This window comes from Syzygium oleosum, unplaced genomic scaffold (assembly GCF_021117445.2).
Source record: "Syzygium oleosum isolate NSW1041296 unplaced genomic scaffold, Sole_v2.1 Sole_v2.48, whole genome shotgun sequence".
Lineage (NCBI taxonomy): Eukaryota > Viridiplantae > Streptophyta > Magnoliopsida > Myrtales > Myrtaceae > Syzygium > Syzygium oleosum.
Genome location: NW_026607532.1, coordinates 886,939 through 910,463, shown reverse-complemented (window position 1 = coordinate 910,463; position 23,525 = coordinate 886,939). Strand labels below are relative to the sequence as shown.

At 39.3% G+C, this 23,525-nt stretch overlaps 1 protein-coding gene and 1 long non-coding RNA gene across 2 annotated transcripts; both read right to left on the bottom strand.

The window, feature by feature from the left end:
• Window positions 1-3,909: 3,909 nt before the first annotated feature.
• On the bottom strand, window positions 3,910-4,155 carry LOC130136699 (uncharacterized). The gene is made up of 2 exons (XR_008815476.1): window positions 4,075-4,155; window positions 3,910-4,012 (listed from the first exon to the last, which is right to left on the bottom strand). It is a non-coding gene; the product is annotated as an uncharacterized LOC130136699 (long non-coding RNA).
• A 1,225-nt stretch (window positions 4,156-5,380) lies between these two features.
• LOC130136704 (uncharacterized) lies at window positions 5,381-11,620 on the bottom strand. Its single transcript, XM_056306827.1, has 3 exons — window positions 11,215-11,620; window positions 10,630-11,184; window positions 5,381-5,392 (listed from the first exon to the last, which is right to left on the bottom strand). The coding sequence occupies exons 1-3, from the start codon at window positions 11,524-11,526 to the stop codon at window positions 5,381-5,383; spliced, it is 879 nt and encodes a 292-aa protein (XP_056162802.1). The 5' UTR covers window positions 11,527-11,620.
• Window positions 11,621-23,525: the final 11,905 nt, after the last annotated feature.

Genomic DNA, 23,525 nt, shown 5'->3' with positions numbered 1-23,525 from the left:
GAAAATCATTTAACAGTATCTTGATGGAGGATAAATGTGTTACATATGTACAAGTTTGAGATTTTTTATGTCACAAGAAAAAGTTTAGGGTAAATATGTTATAATTGGCATAATTTGAGGTTTTTGATATCACAAAAAAGTTTAGCATAAATGTGTTATCGTGTGCATAGTTTGGGGTTTTTTAATGACTTTTTTCCTAACTGTTAATATTCCTTAACAATTAGACTTGTTTTCAAAAGGAATATCTGGGTCTTAAGGACATGATGCGTATTTATGCAATACACACGTTCTTCTCAGGTGATACAAAGAACCGCTCCTATCAATGAGTCCATCAAGGCTTCAAGCCATTAGTCGACTTGCATGCTGCCATCCACTTTATCTTCCTATGTATGAATGTGACTATATGAACTATTCGCCTTGTCACAGTACTTCCAAGTCCTCATGAACTTCCCGTTCCTTGACTTATTCACCTTCATCAAGGTCCTTACAGTGATCTTTAGTCTTTTCTTTCATACTTTATGTTCTATTAGTGGCAATAGAGTTTTCCTTGCCTTTGTTTAATCGTGAGATAAGACAACATATGCATTTGTCCAATAATTGATACAAGCAAATGGTTTTGTCAACCTCAAAATGGCTTGGGCTATGAGTAAGGCCCGACACATAGCGACCACGGAAGAAGTGGAAAAGATGATGGGGTTGAAGAACATGGTTTGTGACGGAGGCTAGAGGAGAACCAAGTTCAGTGGTGACCAGTACTTTTTTTGTCAGAGTTGGCATGTAGTAAGATGATGTGTATATTGAGTTTGTTTCTCTGAGGAAGTTTGAGAGTAACTTGGGCTTAGTAGATGGATGTGGCAGCTAAACGGTTCTAAGGGGGCGCTGGGAGAGCGGTAACATGGAGTGGTGAATCAAGACTGTGACCTGGCTACAAACTCAATCCAAAGTGGCGATTGCTGTGTATATCCCAAGTTTTTGGCCAATAACTTGAGCGAGAATTGGAGCTTGGAGAAGTGAATAGGCACGGGGTGGAGTTTGGCGAGGCGTATGAAGGCGGAAGAGTGCCCGGGCATGGAGGACCGGCTTGTTGGGCGGCAGCACAGGCAACGGCAAGGCTCTCGCGCAAAAGAGCCTAGAAGCCTGTGACGTCAAGCTTGGCATGGGCTCCGCCCAGGCTTGGGCAGGGCACCTGGACACACTAGGTGCGACCTTGATGTGTATGTTAGAGACGCAAATTTTTGACCTATTTAAAAGAGCTTTTCAGAGAGAGAACAGTAGGATTACACATTAGAGCCTCTTGAGGATATTTCTAAGGTATCTCATTGAGAGTTTTGTAAGGAAAACACTTGAGAGATTGAGTGAAACACCTAGTGAAGACCAATTGGGTGTAATATGGGGCTTAGATGTGAGAGATCTTTTGATCTGAGCTTATATTTCTGTTGTTCACAGTGGATTCATTACCGCTGCTCTCCTCGTAGATTAGGTTCTATCACTCAGACCGAATTACGTAAATTCTAGTATATTGTTTTCTCTATTTCTCACTCATTTCTCCATTTATTACTTTTGTGCTTAATTGTAGGGCATACTTTCCCTAACATGTTCAAAGATACATTATGAATAACTACAACATGCATGACACATTTTTAAAAGTCGTATCATTTTGGAATTTTGGTAGGCTACAAATCTTGACATTACTCTATGGTTAAGGTCATATTTGAGTAATGTCCAAATTTATACCTTACGAAACAATGAGTAGCTTTTCAACAAAAAAGAACAAAAAAGATAGCACAAAAGGATAAAATATATTGTATTCAATGAAAGGAGGAATCGCACTACAAAAAAACAAGGGATTAGCGACGAATTTTGCGACGAAAAATTTGGCAAAATCCGTCGCTAATCGAATTTGCGACGAAATTAGCGACGGAAAAAATTCCGTCACTAATTCGGCGTCGCAAAATTTTGCGACGGAAAAAAATTTGTCGCAAATTAGCCATGAACTTTATTCGTCGCAAAATTCGTCGCAAATTAGCCACGAACTTTATCCGTTGCAAAATTCGTCGCAAATAATTCGTCACAAAATTCGTCGCAAATTAGCCACGAACTTTATTCGTTGCAAAATTCGTCGGAAATTTCGTCGCAAAATTCGTCGCAAATTAGCCACGAACTTTACCCGTCGCAAAATTCGTTGCAAATAATTCGTTGCAAATTAGCTACAAACTTTATTCGTCGCAAATTAGCCACGAACTTTATCCGTCGCAAAATTCGTCGCAAATTAGCCACGAACTTTATTCGTCGCAAATTAGCCACGACCTTTATTCGTCGGAAAATTCGTCGGAAAATTGGTCGCAAAATTGGTCGCTACTTATTCGTCGCAAATTAGCCACGAACTGTATTGGTCGCAAAATTCGTCGCTAAATATTCGTCGCAAAATTCGTCGCAAATTATACACCATTTGGGCCATCAAATCTTGTCCATAGCAATAGCTACGCATTAATGAACATCATGTAATACATTCAAAACAATCAAAGGACACGAGACAACCATAGATTCCGCTTCAGAAACAGAAAACGAACAAACCAGACACAATGCCATATAATTGAAAAATATAACTGAAGGAAAGATGCTAGTCCGCAAAAAATAATGATATATGCAAAGTTGCAAAGTCTGACATGATGCTATTTGATATCCAATCTTATAATACATTCAAAACATTCAAAGGAGGCGGGGACAACCATAGATTCTGCTTCAAAAATGAAAAATCGACAAACCAGACACAAGATTGGGCAGCTTCGGTACTCGGTAGGACACCAAAAGCAGTCACTTTTGTCGACACCTGATGAAATGTGGATACATAAATAAAGATATTCAATCAGTCCAGAATATAAAAGAAGCGTTTATGCATGGATGTGGAACTAGGTATAAAAAAACAAGTAGGAGGGTTAACAAAAAAACGTTTCAGGACGAACATCAATGTTCTTACATATGAATATGAGTCAACTTTGACATCCACTGTAGTTTTTTCACCCTTGTAAACCGTATTTCTGTCACCTACGAAAAATTAGATCCTTCTCCAAATAGCATTCAACAGTTTAATGACTTAGAGAGGTGAATTACCAACACCAATTCCCAGGAAGAGAGGACTCAAAGTCAATTAAGGCATGTATTTCTACAATGTTCAAATATCATGATTTTTTGTAACAAGCATGTCATCCTAGGATCTCTAAATTTTCAGTTTTTCGCAAGCAAAGAACCTAGTTGTAAGAAAGTTGTGCACATAAAGTAATTGTAGGGCAGGAACATATTGGGCAAATTGCACTTATGGCGCAAAAGATTGTGAAGCTTAACTAGAAAGGACCGAGAAAATCATCATCATCATCAGCAATCTCAGCATCATTGTGTCGCTCATCATTGTGCCCATCACCTATTGGATTGGCGGGAGGTACAGGAGGAACCTCATCGTGATCGAGGTTGAGGTGTCGCATAATGATTTGCATTTGTTGTTTCATTCCTCTTATTTCTTCGTCCTTCTCTACAAGTATATTTTTCAATTGTCTCAATTCTTGGGTTATTTGCTCATCAAGTCGTGTCCTCCTTGGAACAGCCGCATTGGAGGATGAAGTTGCAGCATGATTCGTCGTGTATACCCTTGACAAGGATCCCATCCCAAATATTTTTCCTTTTTTCATCCCACCCGTTGCCTCCACCCATAATGCCATACTGTCAATTGATGGCTCAGACGCAGCAACACCATCACCACCACTAGCATTGCTCATAAAAAGTTCATCATATTTTTCCTACATTAACAATATAGATGAAAATAAAATAACTTCATAGATATAACTACCATAAATATTAAAAGCATTCACGGTTTTCATTCTAGTTTCCATAAAGTCCAAAGTATAACCTTACATACCTTAATAGCTTTTGCTCGATCGCCAGTCCATGTCTTATCTTTTTTTTGAAATGTGCGTTCAAATGTAGCTGCAAATGTCGGTTCCGTCCCCAATTCATGTGCCTACAAAATGTAAACATGAGTAATTGAATTAAATTAACTTATAACTTATTTAACAGACTTACCATTCGTTTTCGATGCTCCCCAATGTTGATAGAGCCCCCAGCATATGTGGCAGACCCTTCACTAGAACTAGAAGATCGATTCTTTTTATTCTGCTCACTGATTTGCTGATTCTTTTCAGTTTCCCAAATTCTGTTAATTTCCATCCTTGTCAGCTGTAATGAAAGCTGGCTTCACTTGCTTGATCTTCGCTCTATTCATCACATTTCGTATGTGATCACTGACTTTCTTCTTAAAAATTCTTCTCACTTCATTCTCTTCCTCTTCATCCCACCTGAACTTCCATTGCAATCAATACAAAAACAATTGAAAGTCATTATGATGGTCACATATCCATTACCATGCACCAGACAATTCGGCGATAGATTTTGTAAAGTTCATCTCGGGGAAAATATCTGGTCCCTTTAGTACCGAAAACTAAAGAGTTGTTCTGGTCCCTTTATATCATTCTTGACCATCAATATACTACACCGAACTTAGTTGGTGAGAAAATAGAATATCTAAAACTTACCTTGAACTCATTCCACCACAAATCTTTCACTTCTTGTGGAGCACTGCTGTAATTAATATACTGCCTCATCCAATAGTTTTTGACTATTTTATTCAGTTCCCTCACAACAAACGTAGCATTCGTGAATCTGCAAACATACGGATATTGTGCAATATCGACAATTTAGTTGACATCCATATCTAAAATCATAAATATTACATATACTTAAAAAATGAAGTACTTACGAATCTCCACATGGGCATATCATGATTCGGTTATCTTCTTCACCTGTGTTTCCCTCATTATTCGATTGTTGCGCTGAATAATAAGGTGGAATGGAAGGAGATGGATCTGAAGGAGATGGAACTGAAGGAGATTCGGTTCAGATGTGTCCAAGTCCCCTAACATGTTCTTGAGGGTTGGAGGAAGGGCCAATGTGTCCATCAGCATATAGTGATTGAGGGTTAGATGAAAGGGACGGGGACGAGGACGAGGAAGGGGCTGGTCTTCTATGCATGTTGCCTCCACGTTTATACTGACAAGTAGGAAGGTTAGACAAATATGTAAAAAAATATGAACACTTATTAGGGACACATAATGACGTACATGACGAAGCTTACCATTTTGTTTCAGAGAGCAAGACATAAAGTTGAGGCTTTTCCGAAGCAGAAAATGTATCCTCTTAATTAGCCAATGCCGAGTGTTTATGACGTGCAACTTCCTATGAACAAATATACTATGAATCGCACTCATTTTGATATCAAACATCAATATATGATCATGATATGCCATGCTAAGCCAACAAAAGCCATAATTAACTACACGATCCACTTTCAAACCACACGATCATTCATCAAGTACAAGATCAACCATGAAACATCAATTTCAGCCACATGGTTTTCGTTCTCGGCCACACGATCATCAATCAACCGACGCGATCGGGCCATAGTTAACCAATCAGCCACAATTAAGCAAATCAACCACACGATTAAACTAATTAACCATACGAATGGCATTAAGCAACTAATCAACCACATGATCGTCATTGAACACTTAATCGGCCACATGATTGACAAATTAACCAGGCGAACATCGATCAAAGTTACATGCAATCCTGAAATCGGCCCCTAACTTAGCCAACCAATCCGACACTAAACAATCCCTAAACAAGTCCAATTAATACCCATTATACTAGGTACGGTTTAGGGAGTTGCTTACTTGGTTCAAGGCCAAAAAAAACCAAACAATGGGGCAAAATGGCCGGTCGGCCAGTGGCAGGCTCGGCGCGGGCGCGGGCACAAGTGGCGGCTAGTCGGCCAGGCGCTCGGCACGGCGCTTGGCCACGGCCGGCGAGTGGCCGGCGAACCAAGGCGACGGACGGGCGAGTGGCCGAGCGAGCCGGGCGACGGCCGGGCGAGCGGTTGGGCAAGAGGCTAGGCCACGGGCGACGGCTCGGCCACGGGCGAGCTGCCGGGCGCGCAGGTGACGACGGCTCGGCGGTGATGAGCGAGCAGGCGACGGAGGCTCGGCCAGAATAGGGGAACTCAACGGCAACGGCGAACGACGGTGGAGCTGGGCGGCGACGGCGACGGCTACGAGCTAGGGTGAGGCGTGCGGGCGAGCTGGGCGGCGGCGAGGTCGGCCAGGCGAGCGGCGAGCACGCGGGCGGAGCGGCAACACTCGCGGCTGCGAGCTGCCGGGCGCGCAGGTGACGACGGCGACGCGCGGGCTGGCGGTGGGGACAACGCACGGTGGCTGGGCAGCGCCGGGTCACGGCGGACACGGCGGCGAGCGAGCTGCTGCTTGCTCGCGGAGGGGAAGGGGAAGGCAGTTGGCAGAGGGGGGCACGGCGGTGGACGGGCGGCGCAGCTGGGCGGAGGCGGACGGTGACGCGACGGCCGGACGAATGGCGGCGCAAGGCGGACGGCGAATGGCGATAGGCGGTGAGCAGCAAGGAAGAATGAAGTAGAAGCCGCGGCGAAGAGGAACGAAGGAGGAAGAAGAAGAGAAAAAAAGAAAAGAAAGAAAAAGAAGAGAGAGAGAGGGAAGGAGTCTGCATGGGACAGAGGAGGAGGGGACGTGAGCGTGAGGTTGCGTGCGGCAGAGGGGAGAGGGAGAGAGAGAGGGGGAAAGAAAGTCAATATGCACTCAAGTGGAATCCAACGGTCTACGTTCGATTTCGCGACGGAAATGTGGATTCGCAGACATTTTTCGAATCCGTCGCAAATTTGTGACGGATTCCACATTCGCGGCCATTTTTCGAATCTGTCGCAAATTCCGTCGCAAATTTGCTACCGATTTTGCGACTGATTCGAAAAATGTCCGCGAATCCACATTTCCGTCGCAAATTTGTGACGGATTCCAAAAAATAGCCGCGAATTTTGAATCCGTCGCAAGTTTGCGATGGAAATTGCGACCGAATCGAAAAATGGCCTCTTTCAACATTTCCGTCGCAAATTTGCGACGGATTCGAAATTCCCGGCCATTTTTCGAATCCGTCGCAAATTTGCGACGGATTCCACATTCGCGGACATTTTTCGAATCCGTCGCAAATTCCGTCGCAAATTTGCGACGGAAATGTGGATTCGCGGATATTTTTTGAATCCGTCGCAAATTTGCGACGGAATTTGGGACGGAATTTGCGACGGATTCGAAAAATGGCCGCGAATTTCACTTCTGTCGCAAAATCCGTCTCAAATTTGCGACGGATTCCTTGATATTGCGACGGAATTTGCGATCGATTCGAAAAAATGACCGCGAATTTCACTTCCGTTGCAAATTTGCGATGGATTCGAAATTCGCGGCCACTTTTGGAATCCGTTGCAAAATCCATCGCAAATTTGCGACGGAAATGTTGATAAAGGCCATTTTCGAATCCATCGCAAATTCCGTCGCAAATTTGCGACGGATTCGAAATTCGCGGCCATTTTTGGATTCCGTCGCAAATTTGCGACGGATTCGAAAATGGCCATGAATTTCACTTCCGTCGCTAATTCTTCGATGAACAGTAGCCACGAATAAGTTTTTGTCACAAAATGAGCGACGAAATTAGCGACGATCCAAATCCATTGGAAAATAGAATATCGTAAATGTCATCACACGAATAATATTTGACTTGTCGTCATTTAGCGACGAATTTTCCGACGATCAATTACATTAATAAGAATAATCAACAATAACAATAATAACAACAACAATAATGATAATAACAATAATAAAAATAACAAGAACGATAATAATAATTATGACAACCAAAATAACACATGTCGCAATAATAATTACACATCATTAGTGTTTTGTCACAAAAATTTTAATCTTCATGTTCGTCTTCGTCTTCGTGTTCGTCTTCGTCTTCGTCTTCGTCTTGATCTGCGTCTTCGTCCTCGTCTTGATCTTGATCTTGATCTTCATCTTCTTCATGAGCATCATCTTCATCATCCGTCTCAAAATCAGATTCTGTACCACCTTCTACATTTAATTCGCAAATTTCAGTTGGATCCACATCTATCATTGCTCCACATGGATCTCATAAAGTTGGAATGTTATATTCCTCAGTTTCAACTGTGTTACAAACTTCCTCTTGTTGATAGGCTCTATCCTTCCAGTGTTTCTCGATTTTTCTCCATGCTTTGATTTTACATACAGCCCACCAATCAGCTTTGTCACGTTTCAAACTAGGATATGATGCATAACATACTTGAATTGCTTGTTGTGCCAAGACAAATGGTTCATATTTCATATATCTTTTCTTGTGATTTATTTCAACCAAATTAAACTTTGTATACACCTTCATTCCTTTGACGGTGTCGAACCACTTTCACTTAAATAACACAACCCGCATTAATAGCCCATGGTATTCTATCTCTATGATTTCATCCAACAAGCTATAAAAATCATCTTTTGAACTGCCATCATTAGATGATCGAACACACACACCACTATTCATTGTGACTTTTCCCATTCCATATTCTTGAGTGTGAAAATTATATCCGTTTATGAAATATGCTGGCCAACTTCGTATTCTTAACTTTGGACCCCATGACAGATGATATAGCAATCCTTGCTCTCCAAGTTCATCATGATTACTGTGAACCTAAGGTTACACACGCAAAGTCAATAATATATGATGTATAAAATATTAATAACTTGGTTTTGGTCCATAGGCAACTTACATATGTTTTGAACCATGCTGCAAATTGTTCATCGCACAAACGGTCAAACTCATTTGGTGGTAGTCCATAAATTGAAGTTTGGAAAATCCTAGTAATAAATACCATTTATATAATAGCAAATATTTGACACAGAATACATATATTTGTAAATTTACACTTACTCGAAGTATGGCTCGACTTCTGGGCAGTTCAGTAAAATATATGTATGGGCTGCATGCCATTCTTCGCCTGTTAAGTAACGAAACTTACATGCGCCGCTTGGTCGACCCAGATAATTAAAAATAGAGAATGATTTGCAATTGGGATCAATGGGGCCTTCATCATTTCTGCGTGTTCTCTGCCTCTTGCACTGCACGTGCGGCTCAAAATAGTATGATGCAAATATTGTCACTTTTTCCACAATATATGCATTACAAATTGAAGCTTCAACACATGCCTTATTCTTCACTTTTTTCTTCAAATGATATAAGAATCTAGTTGTAATAGAAAGAAGCTTATCGGAACATAATATATAATAAAGTAATTTGAACTTTATTTTAAAAATTTTTTTACCTCTCAAATGGATACATCCATCGAAATTGGAAGGGACCTGCAACTTTGGCCTCATAAGGCAAGTGAACTAAGAGATGCTCTATCGAATCAAAAAACGATGGAGGAAATATCCTTTCTAAGTTGCAAAGAATAATTGGAATATCTCTCTCTAGTTTCTCCATGTGTGATGCTTTTAACACTGTCGAGCAAATATCATGCAGGAAATTACTTAACTCTGTAATGGCGCCCCATACAAAGTTCGGTAGAACTTCCTTGAAAGTTATTGGAATTAGTCTTTCCATAAATATGTGACAATCATGACTCTTCAAACCTGTCAACTTGCATTCATTCAAATCAACACATCTCCCGAGGTTCGAAGCATATCCATCAGGAAACCGCATAGATTTCAACCATTGACAAACAACTCGTCTCTGCTCCTTATCCAATGTATAAACTGCTTTTGATTTTGGTGCCCTGCTGCTTGCATCTACATCTAGTGTTGGCTGATCACAAATATCTCTCATATCTTTTCTTGCGTTCAAGTTGTCTTTTGTTTTTCCGGTGACATCCATCACAGTATTTGTGACATTGTCGAAAACATTCTTTTCTATGTGCATGACGTCAAGATTATGATGAATAAGATGGGCCTTCCAATATAGTAGATCCCAAAATATACTGCGTTTAGTCTACTTATGTGTACTTCCGTACGCAATAGTCGTGCCGTGAGGGTTCTGAACAACAGTTGGAAAGTCCTACACCCGCTCCCAAATTTGATCACCGGTCAACCTCAATGGTGAAGGTGTTCTTTCAGTCCTATTCTTGATGAACTCTTTTTTATTCCTTCTGAATGTATGATTTATCGGTAAAAATTGTCTATGACAGTCAAAATAGCCGGGCTTCTTTCCATGTTTTAATCTAAATGACTTTGATCTCTCCAAACATATCGGATATCCTAAGATCCCAGCTATACTCCATCCAGATAACATTCCGTAAGTTGGAAAGTCATTTATCGTCCAAAGAAGAGCAGCCTTCATTACAAATGTTTGATCGGTAGAAATATCATATGTAAGGACACCTTCATCCCATAGCCGTTGTAACTCTTCAATCAATGGTTGCATATAAACATCTATTAACTTTTTCGGATTTTGCGGGCTAGTCACAATCAATGTTAAAAATATATAAGGTGTCTTCATGTACATACCAGGTGGAAGATTATACGGCGTTAAGATAACTGGCCAACATGAATAACTTTTTCCTGATTTCCCAAATGGGGCAAATCCATCAGCACAGAGACCTAACCTGATGTTTCGAGGCTCTATCGCAAACTTAGGGTATGTTCTATCAAAATGTTTCCATGTCTCTACATCTGAAAGATGACACATTAGACCCTCTTCTGTTTCATGATTTGCATGCCAAGTCATGTGTTCAGCAGTGGCTTGAGACGCATAAAGCCTTTGCAATCTGGGGATTAAGGGTAGACAAAACATTTGCTTGCATGGTCTACGCTTCTGATTACGACCCTGCCTCCTGTTAATCTTGTACCTAGGTTGGCTACAGAATTTGCAAGATTCTGCATTTTCATCATCTCTCCAATATAACATATAACCCCTACTACATACATCAATCCTTACAACCGAAAGACCTAAGTTATCCACTAGCTTTTTCATATCGTAAAAATCACTTGGCATGATGTTATCATGAGGCATTGTTTCCCGCATTACTTCAACAAAAGAGTTGAAGCAATCCGCAGACACATTATGCTCTGCCTTGATATTTAACAGTCTTGCTGTCACTGATAACTTAGTGTGGTTGTCACAATCTGCCCATAAAGGTTCATCTGCTGCTTTCAACACTTCCCAGAACTGATTAGATGGAAAAGTTCCATTACACACATTCTCATCAAAACCCGTTACTCCTATCTCTTCGAATTGTGATGCATGACTAGTAACCACTTGTTCAAGTGTAGGAGTAAAACTAGTACTTGCATGGTTCGATTCTGAAACAAAATTCTGACCAGCTGCATCAATCACCATCCTCTCGTATGGGTTCAATTGGTCATAATAGCTACATTCTTCCCTAACTAAAAATTGGTCACTTCTTCGATATCCTTCATCAGATATAAATGGTTCACCATGGCAAGTCCAATTATAATAGTTCGGAGTAAACCCAAATCTACAAAGATGTTCTCTAACTTTATCACACACATAAAATTTACCATTACTGCACTTTTTACACGGACACCTTAACTTATTTCCATCCATGAACTCATATTTACTACTAGCAAAGTCTAAAAATAGTTCCAACCCAGTACGAAACTCATCGGTCAATCCTCGACGTTCAGGTAAGTTCTTATTATACATCCAAGCCCTGTCTCTTTGCATTGTGTCTGTATAAAAATAGAAAAATCTCGTAAAATATTAAAAATATCATATATACTGTTCTTAATTAAAACCATAAAATTATAAAAATTAAAATTTTATTTTTGACGCAACAATTACTTTGAAATTGAAAAAAATGAAAAAATTACCATGTAAAGAAGACTTACTCAAATATTTGACTGAAATTTTTGTAGTAGAAAGTGGTCAATTTGATGAGAATTGCAACGTTCACTTGGATTGCGAGACCTTCAAATGGACACGTACCTAAAAAAAAAGAAAAATAACTTAAGATTCATTTTTTAATAATTTTTTATTTTTTTCGAATTTTTTTTTTTATTTTTTTTTGTTTCTGTTTTTTCCCCTATATTTTTCTCCGGTCGCCGGTCCGGCGACCGGCTGAGGCCGGCGAGTTCGACCTCGCTGGCCATGGGCGAGGCCGAGCGGCCTCGCCATTGTCGCCGGTCGACCTCGCCGTCGCCCATATCTGGGCGACGGCGAGGTCGACGGCCATGGGGGGAGGCCGAGCGGCCTCGCTGGTCGCCGGTCGGCGGATCGGCTACCGGCGAAGAAGTTAGGAAAAAAAAACAAAAAAATAGTCAATAAAATAAAAAAATTCGAATCCAGCGATGAATAGTTTTGCGACGAACCGTATTCGTCGCCAATTAGTCACGAAGTTAGCTATGATACTTACCGGTAGAAAAGCTTTACCGAGATTGATTTGTGCGCGCACGGATAGGTTTATCGAGAGAAACGAAAGAGGGAGAAAAGCGAGGGGGGATATGAGGAATCAGTACAGAGAGAGAGAAATTGAGGGTGGGGGTGGATATCACGAAAGTTATTTTCCGTCATAAATTACAAATTAGCGACGAATTCGTTTTCGTCGCAAAATCCGTCACAAATTAGCGAGGAATTTTTTCTCCGTCGCAAATTAGCGACGGTAAAAATACCCGTCGCTAATTTCGTCGCAAAATAGTAAATTTCGTTGCGTAAATTAGCGACGGAAAATAAATCCGTCGCTAATTCCGTCGCAAATTAGCGATGACCAATTTTCCGTCTCTAATTTGCGACGGAATTAGCGACGGATTTATTTTCCGTCGCTAATTTGTGACGAATTTTTATTTCGTGGCAAATTCTGTCGCAAATTAGCGACGAATAATTTTCGTCACTAATTTGCGACGGAAAAAAAAATCCGTCGCAAATTTCGTCGCAAATTAGCGACAAAAAATTCTCCGTCGCAAATTTCCGTGGCAAAATCCATGTGTTTTTTGTAGTGTCGGTAAAGCACTCGTCTCAAAATTCCACGTGAAGCAAATTAGGATAGTGAGAAGAAAGAGAAGATAATCTTAGGAATATACGAAATTCCGACATATGCTTGATAGCGTCATACTATTTTATTTTTATCTCGTTCATTTCCTCCCTTTAAAGAGCATAGCGGGAAGAAAAGTATGCATCAAAATAACTTTCTTATGCAGTAAAACAACACTAGTATGAAGTTAAGCAAAGGGCTATTCATTAATTTCCGGCATTTGAGCTTTTGCTCGAGTTAAAACTTCTCTAATGAGCAAGCAACTCTTCAGTTGGGACATGGAGCTTTGATTTCAATTGTCACATGGACTAAACTTTAAATTCTTTACAAATGATATTCTATGACTGTTTTCTGGCCAAATTATAATGAAAAGACTATATATGGTTCACTTCTGCATAGATAATCACTTTACTTTACCATACCTAGTTGCATTCATGTTATAGGTTGCGCCCATGATATTTCGTCACATGCTTGAGCTCGAAATATACTAATTAGCTTGAGTAATGGACGTTCAATTGGAAGACGCTGGAAGTTGTGGCCTCAAACGAACAGGGTTGTCCATTTCAAGACGTTTTTGATCTTCTGGCCATCATCTTTCATGGCAGCGCTATGATACTGAGAACTCCTGAAGCCACTTGTTTATGATATTTGATATCCTTTTGTCCTTATTAATGCTCAACAGGAAATACACAACAAGGTCGAGACACTACTATATGCATTTTTGTTATTTTATCTTTTATTTTGTAAAAGACGGCGCCGAAACCCAACAGATGAAAATGTAAATATCCTATATGCATTATTTATTGCACGAAAATGACACTACTATGTTAAGATAATTTCACGGGAAAAGAATATCCCTTCTAGGTAGTTCAAGAAAATGCACTCACGATAAAGGTCGAAACCGGATTTTTCCACTTTGGACACAGACTATGTAGAATGTCCTTTTCACATTGTCTAATTTGGGTGTGTCTCATGTATTTTTTTTTTGCGGCGGTTACTCTTGGAAACATACATTGAGTATACTTTTTCAAATTCATCGAGAAAATAATCTATGGAAATGATACTTTAAACACGCTTCATGAATATACTGCATAATTCCAAGCCAGTGTCTATAAACAAGGAGAAATGATTAGGGGTAATCAGTTGTAGGGTGACCAAGTTCCAGACCTGGAACATACTTTGTCAAGATCGGTTCCTAGTTTTTTGGAACTGTAATGACCCTGGAACCAGTTCCAAGTCAGTTCTAGTCAACCTCGGAGTTGTTAGGAACTTTATTTTTTTTGTTTCATTTTATAATATATACAATATGCTCGTACCAAACATGTATACAATTCTTTTACTTAAGGATAATATGTCAAACATAATCAATTTCAACAAATATTTTTTGTTTTAAAAAAAGAGAAAGAACTTACTTAGGGTTATAGTTGAACCAGTTCAAAAGGGGTTCGGTTCCATCCTTTACCTAGAAACCGGCATTGTAGTTTCCAAGTTCACGGGTAGAATTGGCCGATTAGGGTATAAAGTCGGGAATCGAACCATATTGGTCTCCTTCTCTTCCGAGTTGAACCTGTTGGGGCTAATAATATAACCTAGCGGGGTGAATAGGTTGTTTTAGAGCTATGAAAATCTTTTATGGAATATAACAAGTTAAAATTCAAACAGCAGTAGAATCAAATTATAGATATCAAGTGCGTGTGATGCTAATGAACAGATAATCTTAATAGTGAAGAGAGAGAAGATATATAGTGATATGACTTTATCCTCAAACCTACATCCACTCCCAATACTAACAGCCACAATAAGCTGAAATCCACTAGTAATCTTTAAGATAAGTTACAATCAACATGTAATGCTCCTATCAACTGATAGATCACATTATTGGGGCGCAAGTACTGTTGTCACTACTTGCTCTTGTCATGATTACAAACAGTAAGAACACTACACAGAGAATAATTAGCAATACACAACAATTACCAACACAAACAGAGCAATGAAGAACACTTAAAACAATGGGCTAGTTTTTTTCCCCTAATACCACTACTTCTCTTGGATTGACTATTTTGACATCCAACCTTAGATGACTGTCCCAACTCAAATCCCTCAAGAAACCGTTGGTTCTACCTTTGCCAACGGGAAATTGCTGATTTTGATTGATATCATTAGTTGTCGCTGATGATTGTACAGCTTCCTCTTCATTATCAGCTCGTGTACCCATCAACTTATCTTCAAACCTAATATTTATTGATTCTTCCACTTCCTATAAAGCTTTGTTAAATACTCGATATGCTCTACTGGTAGTTGAATAACACATTCATTTGATCTTGGTTCAAACTTACCAATACTATCATTTGCATTCTTGAGAATATAGCATTTGCATCCAAATACATGAAAAAGCATGCAATGGTTCCTTTCAACATTAGGGGGATTTTCCTTTAGAAAAAGAATCACAAATGCATTGAGAATATGACATGTAGCACTAGCAGCTGTTTCATAAGGAGATGTTGATGCTTTTATCGTATACAAGTATTATGCATGCCATGTCTTGCTATAAATGCATGTAATACCTTATACTTATGACAATAAATATTTTAAATATGAATTATATGTAATCATAAACAATTAAGCAATTATCAAATATTCTTATCAACAAGAATCAATATAAAATTCATCTCAAAACTTGCAAGGCACTTTAGAGGATTAATATGAAGGTTAGATTCTCTTACCCAATGTAGGTGTTTAACAAATACGACACATTTGAATTTTGTTTTTTATCAATCCTTACTTAAGATCCTTCGTTGATAGCATCGGGATTTGGATAGTACTAGATTTGGTCACCATCTTTCATAGATCCTAGGCAGTGCTCTTATTTACCTCTTTCTAGTGTTGTTCATGTTGGCTGCTTTTGTTAGTCGACTACCATTCCGATTCGCTTGAAACTTTTTCTTTTTTAATTTTCTTCCTCTTTTTGAGCTTTGAATAGACGATGTCATTACCTTTGGATTTCTTCTTTTTTCTTTAAGAACCTTGGGAGTTCTTGAATCAATGAAGCCATATCCTCATCATAATAGTCATCATCTTTGGAGGATGATCCTTTGGAATCTACATGAAGAGTGTTAGCTTTATATGCAATAGACTTTGTACCTTTGGATTATCTCGGCTCAATGTTTGGTTTGATTTCGTAAACCAGGAAAATTCTAATAAGCTCATCCAAGGTCAAGAGTTGAAGTTTTTGAGCTTCACAAATTAATGTTTTCACATAAACCCATTTTTTTGGTAGTGCTCTAAGAATCTTGCTTGTATGTTCCTCATTTATATAGATCTTGCCACGTTTAGCAAGTCCACTCACATTGTCATTGCAGAGCACGAACATTTCTTTGATATTTTCATGTGGTTCCATCTTTAATGTCCCATTATGTCCAAGCTGGATATACGTTTTGTTTCTCTTACTTTGGCTGTTCCTTCAAATGTAACTAAAAGTCTATCCTAGATTTTTTTAGCCGTAATACAAGAAGAAATTTGGTTAAATTCAGACATAGTCAATGCACAATATAATAAATGTTTAGTTTTAGCATTTAGTGCAAGTCTTCTCTGAATCTCGTCATGAGTAGGAGCAAGTGGAGCTAGTGGTTGTTCGTCTCCGACTGGTCGAGGAATTCTTGTTCCATTCTCGATCACATCTGACATTGTAAGTTCGATTACTTTGATATAAGCTCTCGTTCTCTATTTCCAGTATCCACAATTGGTACCACCAATGTAAGGCGATTTGCTTGGAGCTTGTACCTCAAAAGCATCAACACCAATAATGTTAGCCATAGATAAGGATCTCTATGCTTAGCAGTAAAACACTTTAAATAACTAGCAACAAAGCTCTGATACCAATTGTTGAAGCTACCAATACAACTTAGGGGGGTGAATATGTTATTTTAGAACTATGAAATTTTTTATGGAAGATAACAAGTTAAATTTCAAACAACAGGAGAATCAAATTATAGATATCAGGTGTGTATGCTGCTGATGAACAAGTAGTCATTGGTTCTACAAATGCTAGCAGCAAAATCAAATCAATAATGTTAGATGACCATTTTCAGCTCAAATCCCTCAAGTAGCCGTTGGTTTTACCATTGCCAGCAGCAGAACGTGACTCTCGTAATTTTCAGAATGTCTCTCTGACGGTGACAGTTTACCAAAACAAATAGTTTGCTCTAATAAGAGTTCATCTCCTACTCATAATTGGTAATACTCCGATTCAACTCCAGTGCTCTTTTCATGAATTCCAAGCCTTGTCAACGGCTATTTTCGCTGTGACCAACGTTCCAATCCGATGAGCAAGTGACTAGCACCTTCTAGGACTTGATATCAAAATGATCTATTACCCATAATTAGGACATGCTCATTATCACCAGTCTGTTGGTGCCTATCCACGGTCAAAATGTGTGGACAACTAGTGATCAATTATCCAACGATCTTTCTGAGTATGTCAGCTTTCAAAGACTTCAAGTTGATGAAAGATTGACCATAGAACCTCCAAGTCTTCATGAAATCCTCATTATATTAAACTTGTTCTTCTCTTGTCGATATCTTTGTCAGTCTTCATTGAACTCGTACATATCATCAATATGACACAGACTTATTCTTCTCTTGTCGATAAAGGGAGCTTCTCCTGCCAACAATTTGTTATCCTAGATAACGATATGCTGCTCCTGATAACGATCATATTTTCTATCTTCTGGTCATTCCAAGTATATTGGTGAATATGATTCTACCAAGTTGTTCGCTTTCCATGATCCTTCCAAACTTCACCGAATATCCTCGTTTTAGGCTTGTTCATTATCACCAGATCCATCCACTATTCATCAAATCTTAGTACCTCCAAATCATCATAAACATCCCCGTTCTTCTCGAGTTATTCACCCTTGATCAATGTCCATCTAGATGTTCACCTTATTTAAAGGTACTTCCAGCTTTTAGACACCTCAACGTGCAATTCCTTGTTCACCCTTGATATGGGCAACGATCCCTCAATATGGACAGAGCACTCTTGACAGTGATAGGGTACTTCTCATATCAGAATCACCTGGTTATGACCCTATCTGCATATTGACTAATGCATAAATCACCTGCTATTACTCAACCAATACACACATTAGTAGCATTTGATTATAATGTCATCTTGAAAACAACATAGGAGATTTTCCCAACAGAACTGGCCCAGTTGCTCACCATTATAGATTATAGTGTCAGGACAAGATATATATATCTATATTAAATTTAGAGTTCATCTGGTCGTATAGATCGTCTGTAAATCAGTTTATTTTCATTGTAAGCCAATTCAAAGTAACATTACTTGTACATATTATATTGTCTAACGATCGGTTTCATGAGTTCTTTTCTTCATAAGTCGACATAGAATGTCGTATGAATAAAATATTAGATAATGGAAATACTAATTATTGTGGGGTGGAGAAGAAAGACAGTCTCATTTCAAGGATAAATTCAAACTTTTTATTCATGCGATTTTACCATCAACAATTGTAGCATCTGCAAATGGTCAAATGTTTTCAGGATAGCCTAATAATTATTACAAGCCACTAAAACTCAATATTTTAAGGGCTTTGCTAGCATAACAGTATTGGGGCCACTGTGAGAGTAACAACATGTTCTGGGCAACAAATTCTTGAAGAAGTGGACCCCACAATAATTTATAATTATGTGTTATTTAGTTTTTTGTTGTCTAGAACATGTTAATCTCACAATGGCTTAAGGACAGTCACCTAATCATTTATCATATTTTAAGCGATGAAACTCACAATTTATTCCGCGACAAAAAAAAATCTCTATATATTCTTTTACGAAAGGGTTAATATCATTAAAAACTCCAAACTGGTACATTTGTGATAAATTTACCCTGAACTAATTTTTGACCACAAAAAACCCCAAACTAAAACACTTGTGACAAATTTACCCTTCGTTAGTTTCGGTTAAATTTTACAGTCAAATTACTGAGTTTGATGATATGTGATAGTTGATGGGTGTACTGTTTTGGGGTTTTACCCTCCGTTTATCATAGATGTACCAGTTTGTGATTTTCCGTGGTAGTAATCCAATTTAACAGAAACGGAGGGTAAATTTATCATAGATGTACCAGTTTGAGGTTTTTGATAGTCAAAAAATTAGTTTGGAATATAATTCTCATAAGTGTACCAGTTTGAGGTTTTTCATGGTATTAACCCTTTAGAAAATTAAGAACCTATTTGATACGATTTCTTCACAACAATCATAACAGTGGAAAATAATGTTGTATCTACATAAAGATAGGCGCATGCGTTCACACATAGATATAACGGGCAGGTATTTGAGGGATGGGGTATGGCAAGGCATTAGAGACACACGAACTCTAATCTTCCTAGTGCTCAAGACATCATCCCAGTTGGTGCAGTGTCATTGCATCAAATGAAGTTCACATCTTTCTTTGGGGGCGGCTCCACACACTAGGTGTACATGTGTTTTGTCGTGTCATTTGAATTTCCATTTTATTTTGCATCGTTTTTCCTTCTAGCGACATCTTGTTGGGGCTAACAATACAACTTAGATGGGGGGAGAATAGGTTGTTTAAGAACTATGAAAATCATTTGCGAAATATAACAAGTTCAACTTAATACATTGGTAGAAACTGTTTGTAGAAATTAGATGCGTGCTGCTGTTTGACAAATCATGATAATAAATATCAGGTAATGCTAATAGTGAAGAGATAGAAGATTCACAAGCAGATATATAGTGGTTTGACTTTATCCCCAAGCCTACATCCACTTTCCAGACTAACAGCCGCAATACGGGCTGGATTGCACTAGTAATCTGCTCAACAAGTTACAATTGGCAAGTGCTGATCCTTTACAAATGATAGATCATACTATCAGGACTTAGCTACTGTACTTACTCTTGTACACTTGATCTTTCACATGATTACTATATGGCAAGATCATTACAGTGAAGATCTTCCGAGAGAACGAAACAATATCAACAAGGAAAGTAGCTCAAGAGCAAATATTCGGATTCTACATTGTGCTCTCTCTAACATTTTGGCCTAGAAGGTCTTCTCTTAAATAGACATCTTCAATCTTCCCGTTGGACCTGCTTGAGAAGATCAACTAGCCGTTAGAGATCCGTTGGTGCTGTTGTCTAGAGATGGAACTGCCCATACGGCCCTTTATCTTGAACATTTGGAGGCTACCCGGAAATAGGTCTTGTAGCTACTGTTCCCTACGCTAATTGCTCTGACAATTTTGATAGACGCTTGCTCCTGTTCCCCGATAGACTTCCTGATCTTCTCGTTGCGCAGTTCCACCCTTCAACGTCTATAATCTAAAACATCCTTAAATGTTCATTGACCCATTATCACTAATGACCTGATGTCTCAGCATCGATATAAATATCGTCAATCGGTTAATCTTTAGGTCCGGTGGTGCTGTTTACAGAATAACGTATCAGGATATCTCGCGATCTTCTCCCAATGGATCACACCATGGATATCACCTAGTCATTAAAGATCATCACAGTCTTCCACTTCACCTGTATAAGGCAGCTGCTCTCACCCGATATTAATGCTGATCTTTCTGGTCCTTCCAAGAATATTGGCAATTTCGACTCTACCAAGCTGTTCATCTTCATGATCCTTCCAAGCTTTACCAAACATCCTCATTCTAGGCTTGTTCACCATCACTAGGTCCATCCAACTGTTCACCGGATCTTTGTACCTCCAAGCCATCATGAATATTCTCGTTCTTCTCGGCTTGTTCACCCTCGATCAAGGTCCTTCCAAATGTTCATCTTATTTGAAGATCCTTCCAGCTTGTAGACATCTTCATTTACCTAATATCTTGTTCACCTTAGATATCAGCATCTCATCTTGATAGTGGCAGAGCAAACCTCATATCAAAATATTTTGGTGCTGATTATGACAAACATCTGCATCTCGGCTCGTGCATATATCACCGGGTATTACTCAATCAATACACACATTAATAGCCTTTGATTGTCTTTGTCATCTTCAAAACAACATAGGGGATTTTCCCAATAATTACCATATTGGTGATTTTCGCAACACATCTCTTATTTGCTTTTAACTTCTGATTTGTGCAGAAAACGAAGCTTTTGTGAGCGCAGCTCAAAAGCTTAGGGATGATGGGAACATGACGGGAAATGTAGATCCAAGAGCAGATCCTTGGAAAGGGATTTAGCACCAAAGATGGAAACCCCATTTATCTTCTTTTTTTCCCCTTTGGGATGTTAAAGAAAACTATGCAACTCTCTTAGTCATTTGCTCAAGATATATTTAATCAAAATGGAAGATATATATATTAGCCTGTCGAAGACCTTGCTTCGCTCGATGTGTTTTTCTTTTTTAGAACATGTTTACTTCTTTTTTTTTCCAATGTGTTTTCGTATATACCACTTCCATGCCAAGTTTGTCTTTCCTTGTTTTGAAAAGCCAAGTTTCCAATGTTAGGAGAGAGAATAGAAGTTCCCACTTGTTCTATGCCAAGAACAGTCATGTTCATGTACAATCTGCTACTTATATATGTTTGTGATAAGGAAAAATTTCAAATAAGGACCCGAAATGCTCTCATTTTCTCAAATAAGGGTTTGTAGTGGACTTTGTGTCGAATAAGAGCATGAAGTGCCTTTATTTTCTCAAATAAGGACATGAAATTGCTATAACAGTTTCAAATAAAAGCTTCATCCCGCCGGCCGGCCAAATTTTCCGTCCGACCAAGGGCATTTTTGTCCAAAAATAAATTTAACATAAATTTTAGTTAAATTAAATTTAAAATTTAAAAAAACTAAAAAAAGAAAAAAACAGGGAAGGGTTGGCAGCAGCCAGCCCTCCCCGCCGGTGGTCGCCGCCCCATCACCGGTGGGACGGCAGCAATGGTCGGCGCCTCAGCGAGGGCTCCCTCGCTAGAACTAGGAGAGGGCAGTGACCCTTTCCTAGATTTGGGCGAGGGTCGCCGGCCCTCGCCCAGGTATAGGAGAGGGCCGCTAGACCTATGCACCGATCCTCGCCTAGATATGGGAGAGGGTCGCCGCCCTTTCCTGGTTCTGGCGAGGGTTGCTGGCAACCCCGCCGGCCGTCGTCGCTGTTCCACTGGTGAAGAGGCGGCGGCCATCGGCGGGGAGGGCTCTCCCCCTTGTTGTTGTTGTTTTTTTTGTTTTTTTGTTTTTGAGTTTGTTTTTTATGGAAAAAAACAAACAAAGGAAAAAAAAGAAAAGACGAAAATGCCCTTGACTCCGGTGAGGTCAGGCCCTTTTTTGAGACTGAGATGACCACTTCAGACTCTTATTTAATACAAAGTTCACTTCATGCCTTTATTTGAGAAAATAATGCCACTTCGGGTCCTTATTTAACACATGGTTCACTTCAGACCCTTTTTTGAGAAAATGAAAGCACTTCGAGTCCTTATTTGGAATTTTCCCTTGTGATAATGATGTTTGTACGTGCATTGCTTTTGTACATGTGTGGGGTGTGTGTACCCACACTGGACCTTATCACGATCTACAGTCGAGTCTTTATTGATGAGATTGTAATTGATTCCGTAATTTTTGTTAACCCTTGGACAACTAACTTCCTTATTAGATTGCTCCCTTTTCTTTTTTTTTTTGGTCGAAGATTGCTCCCTTTTCTCGTTCATGTTGTTCAGGGTACAAAAACCTATTGATTGCAACATATTATAGGGTCAATAAATACATAATCATTTTCTTATTATCGGCTCTAACTAGCTCTGCATCAGCACTTTCCAATTTGAGCATAGTGCGCTCTTATTTGTTGACTAATTCCAGCTGGTAAATACAGCTGCGTGATGGGAAAATAATAAAAAATATCATAAACCTATTACAATTGTGCCAATTCAGTCATAAACCTTTTTTTTTTGCCAATTCAGTTATAAACCTTTTGCATTTGTACCAATTCAGTCAATTCGGCCAATTTTGACCCGCCAGTGCTGATGTGGACATAGGTCAGTACTAGCCTTCCGATCGACGCTGACGTGGACAACTTTTAATAATATATTTTTTCTCAATTTTTCATATATTTTTTCTTTTTCATCTTCTTTTTCCTTTTCTTCCTTCTTTTCTATTTTTTTCCCCATAGTGGCTGGCGAGGGCGAGGCCTAGGGGCTACGGCCGAAGGTGGCCTCACCCGTGGCCCTCAGGCCTTGCGCCTAGATCGCGAGGCGCTGTTGCCGGCGAAGACGGCCATGGCCTCACCAGTTGCGGCCGGTGAGGCTGGCCTCGCCCAGTAGCCAGCGAGCCTCACTGGCCATTGTGGGGAAAATATAGTAAAGAAGGAAGAAGAGAAAAAAAGAAAAAGAAATAGAAAAAGGAAAAATAACAAAAAAAATCAAAAAATTATTAAAAATTTTCCACGTCAGCATCGGCCAGCCAAAATTGGTTAGATGGACTGAATTGACACAAATGCAAAAGATTTAAGACTGAATCGGTAAAAAAATATTTAGGAATGAATTGACACAATTGTAATTTAGAACTTTTTTGATAATTTCCCGTGTCATTGTTATGCTCCCAT

Coding starts and splice junctions, on each gene's coding strand:
- LOC130136704 (XM_056306827.1), bottom strand. CDS start 11,526: ATGGATGGAAATAAGTTAAGGTGTCCGTGTAAAAAGTGCAGTAATGGT. Junction 11,185..11,214: donor CTCCTACACTTGAACAAGTG/GTTACTAGTCAT, acceptor CAATTCGAAGAG/ATAGGAGTAACGGGTTTTGA.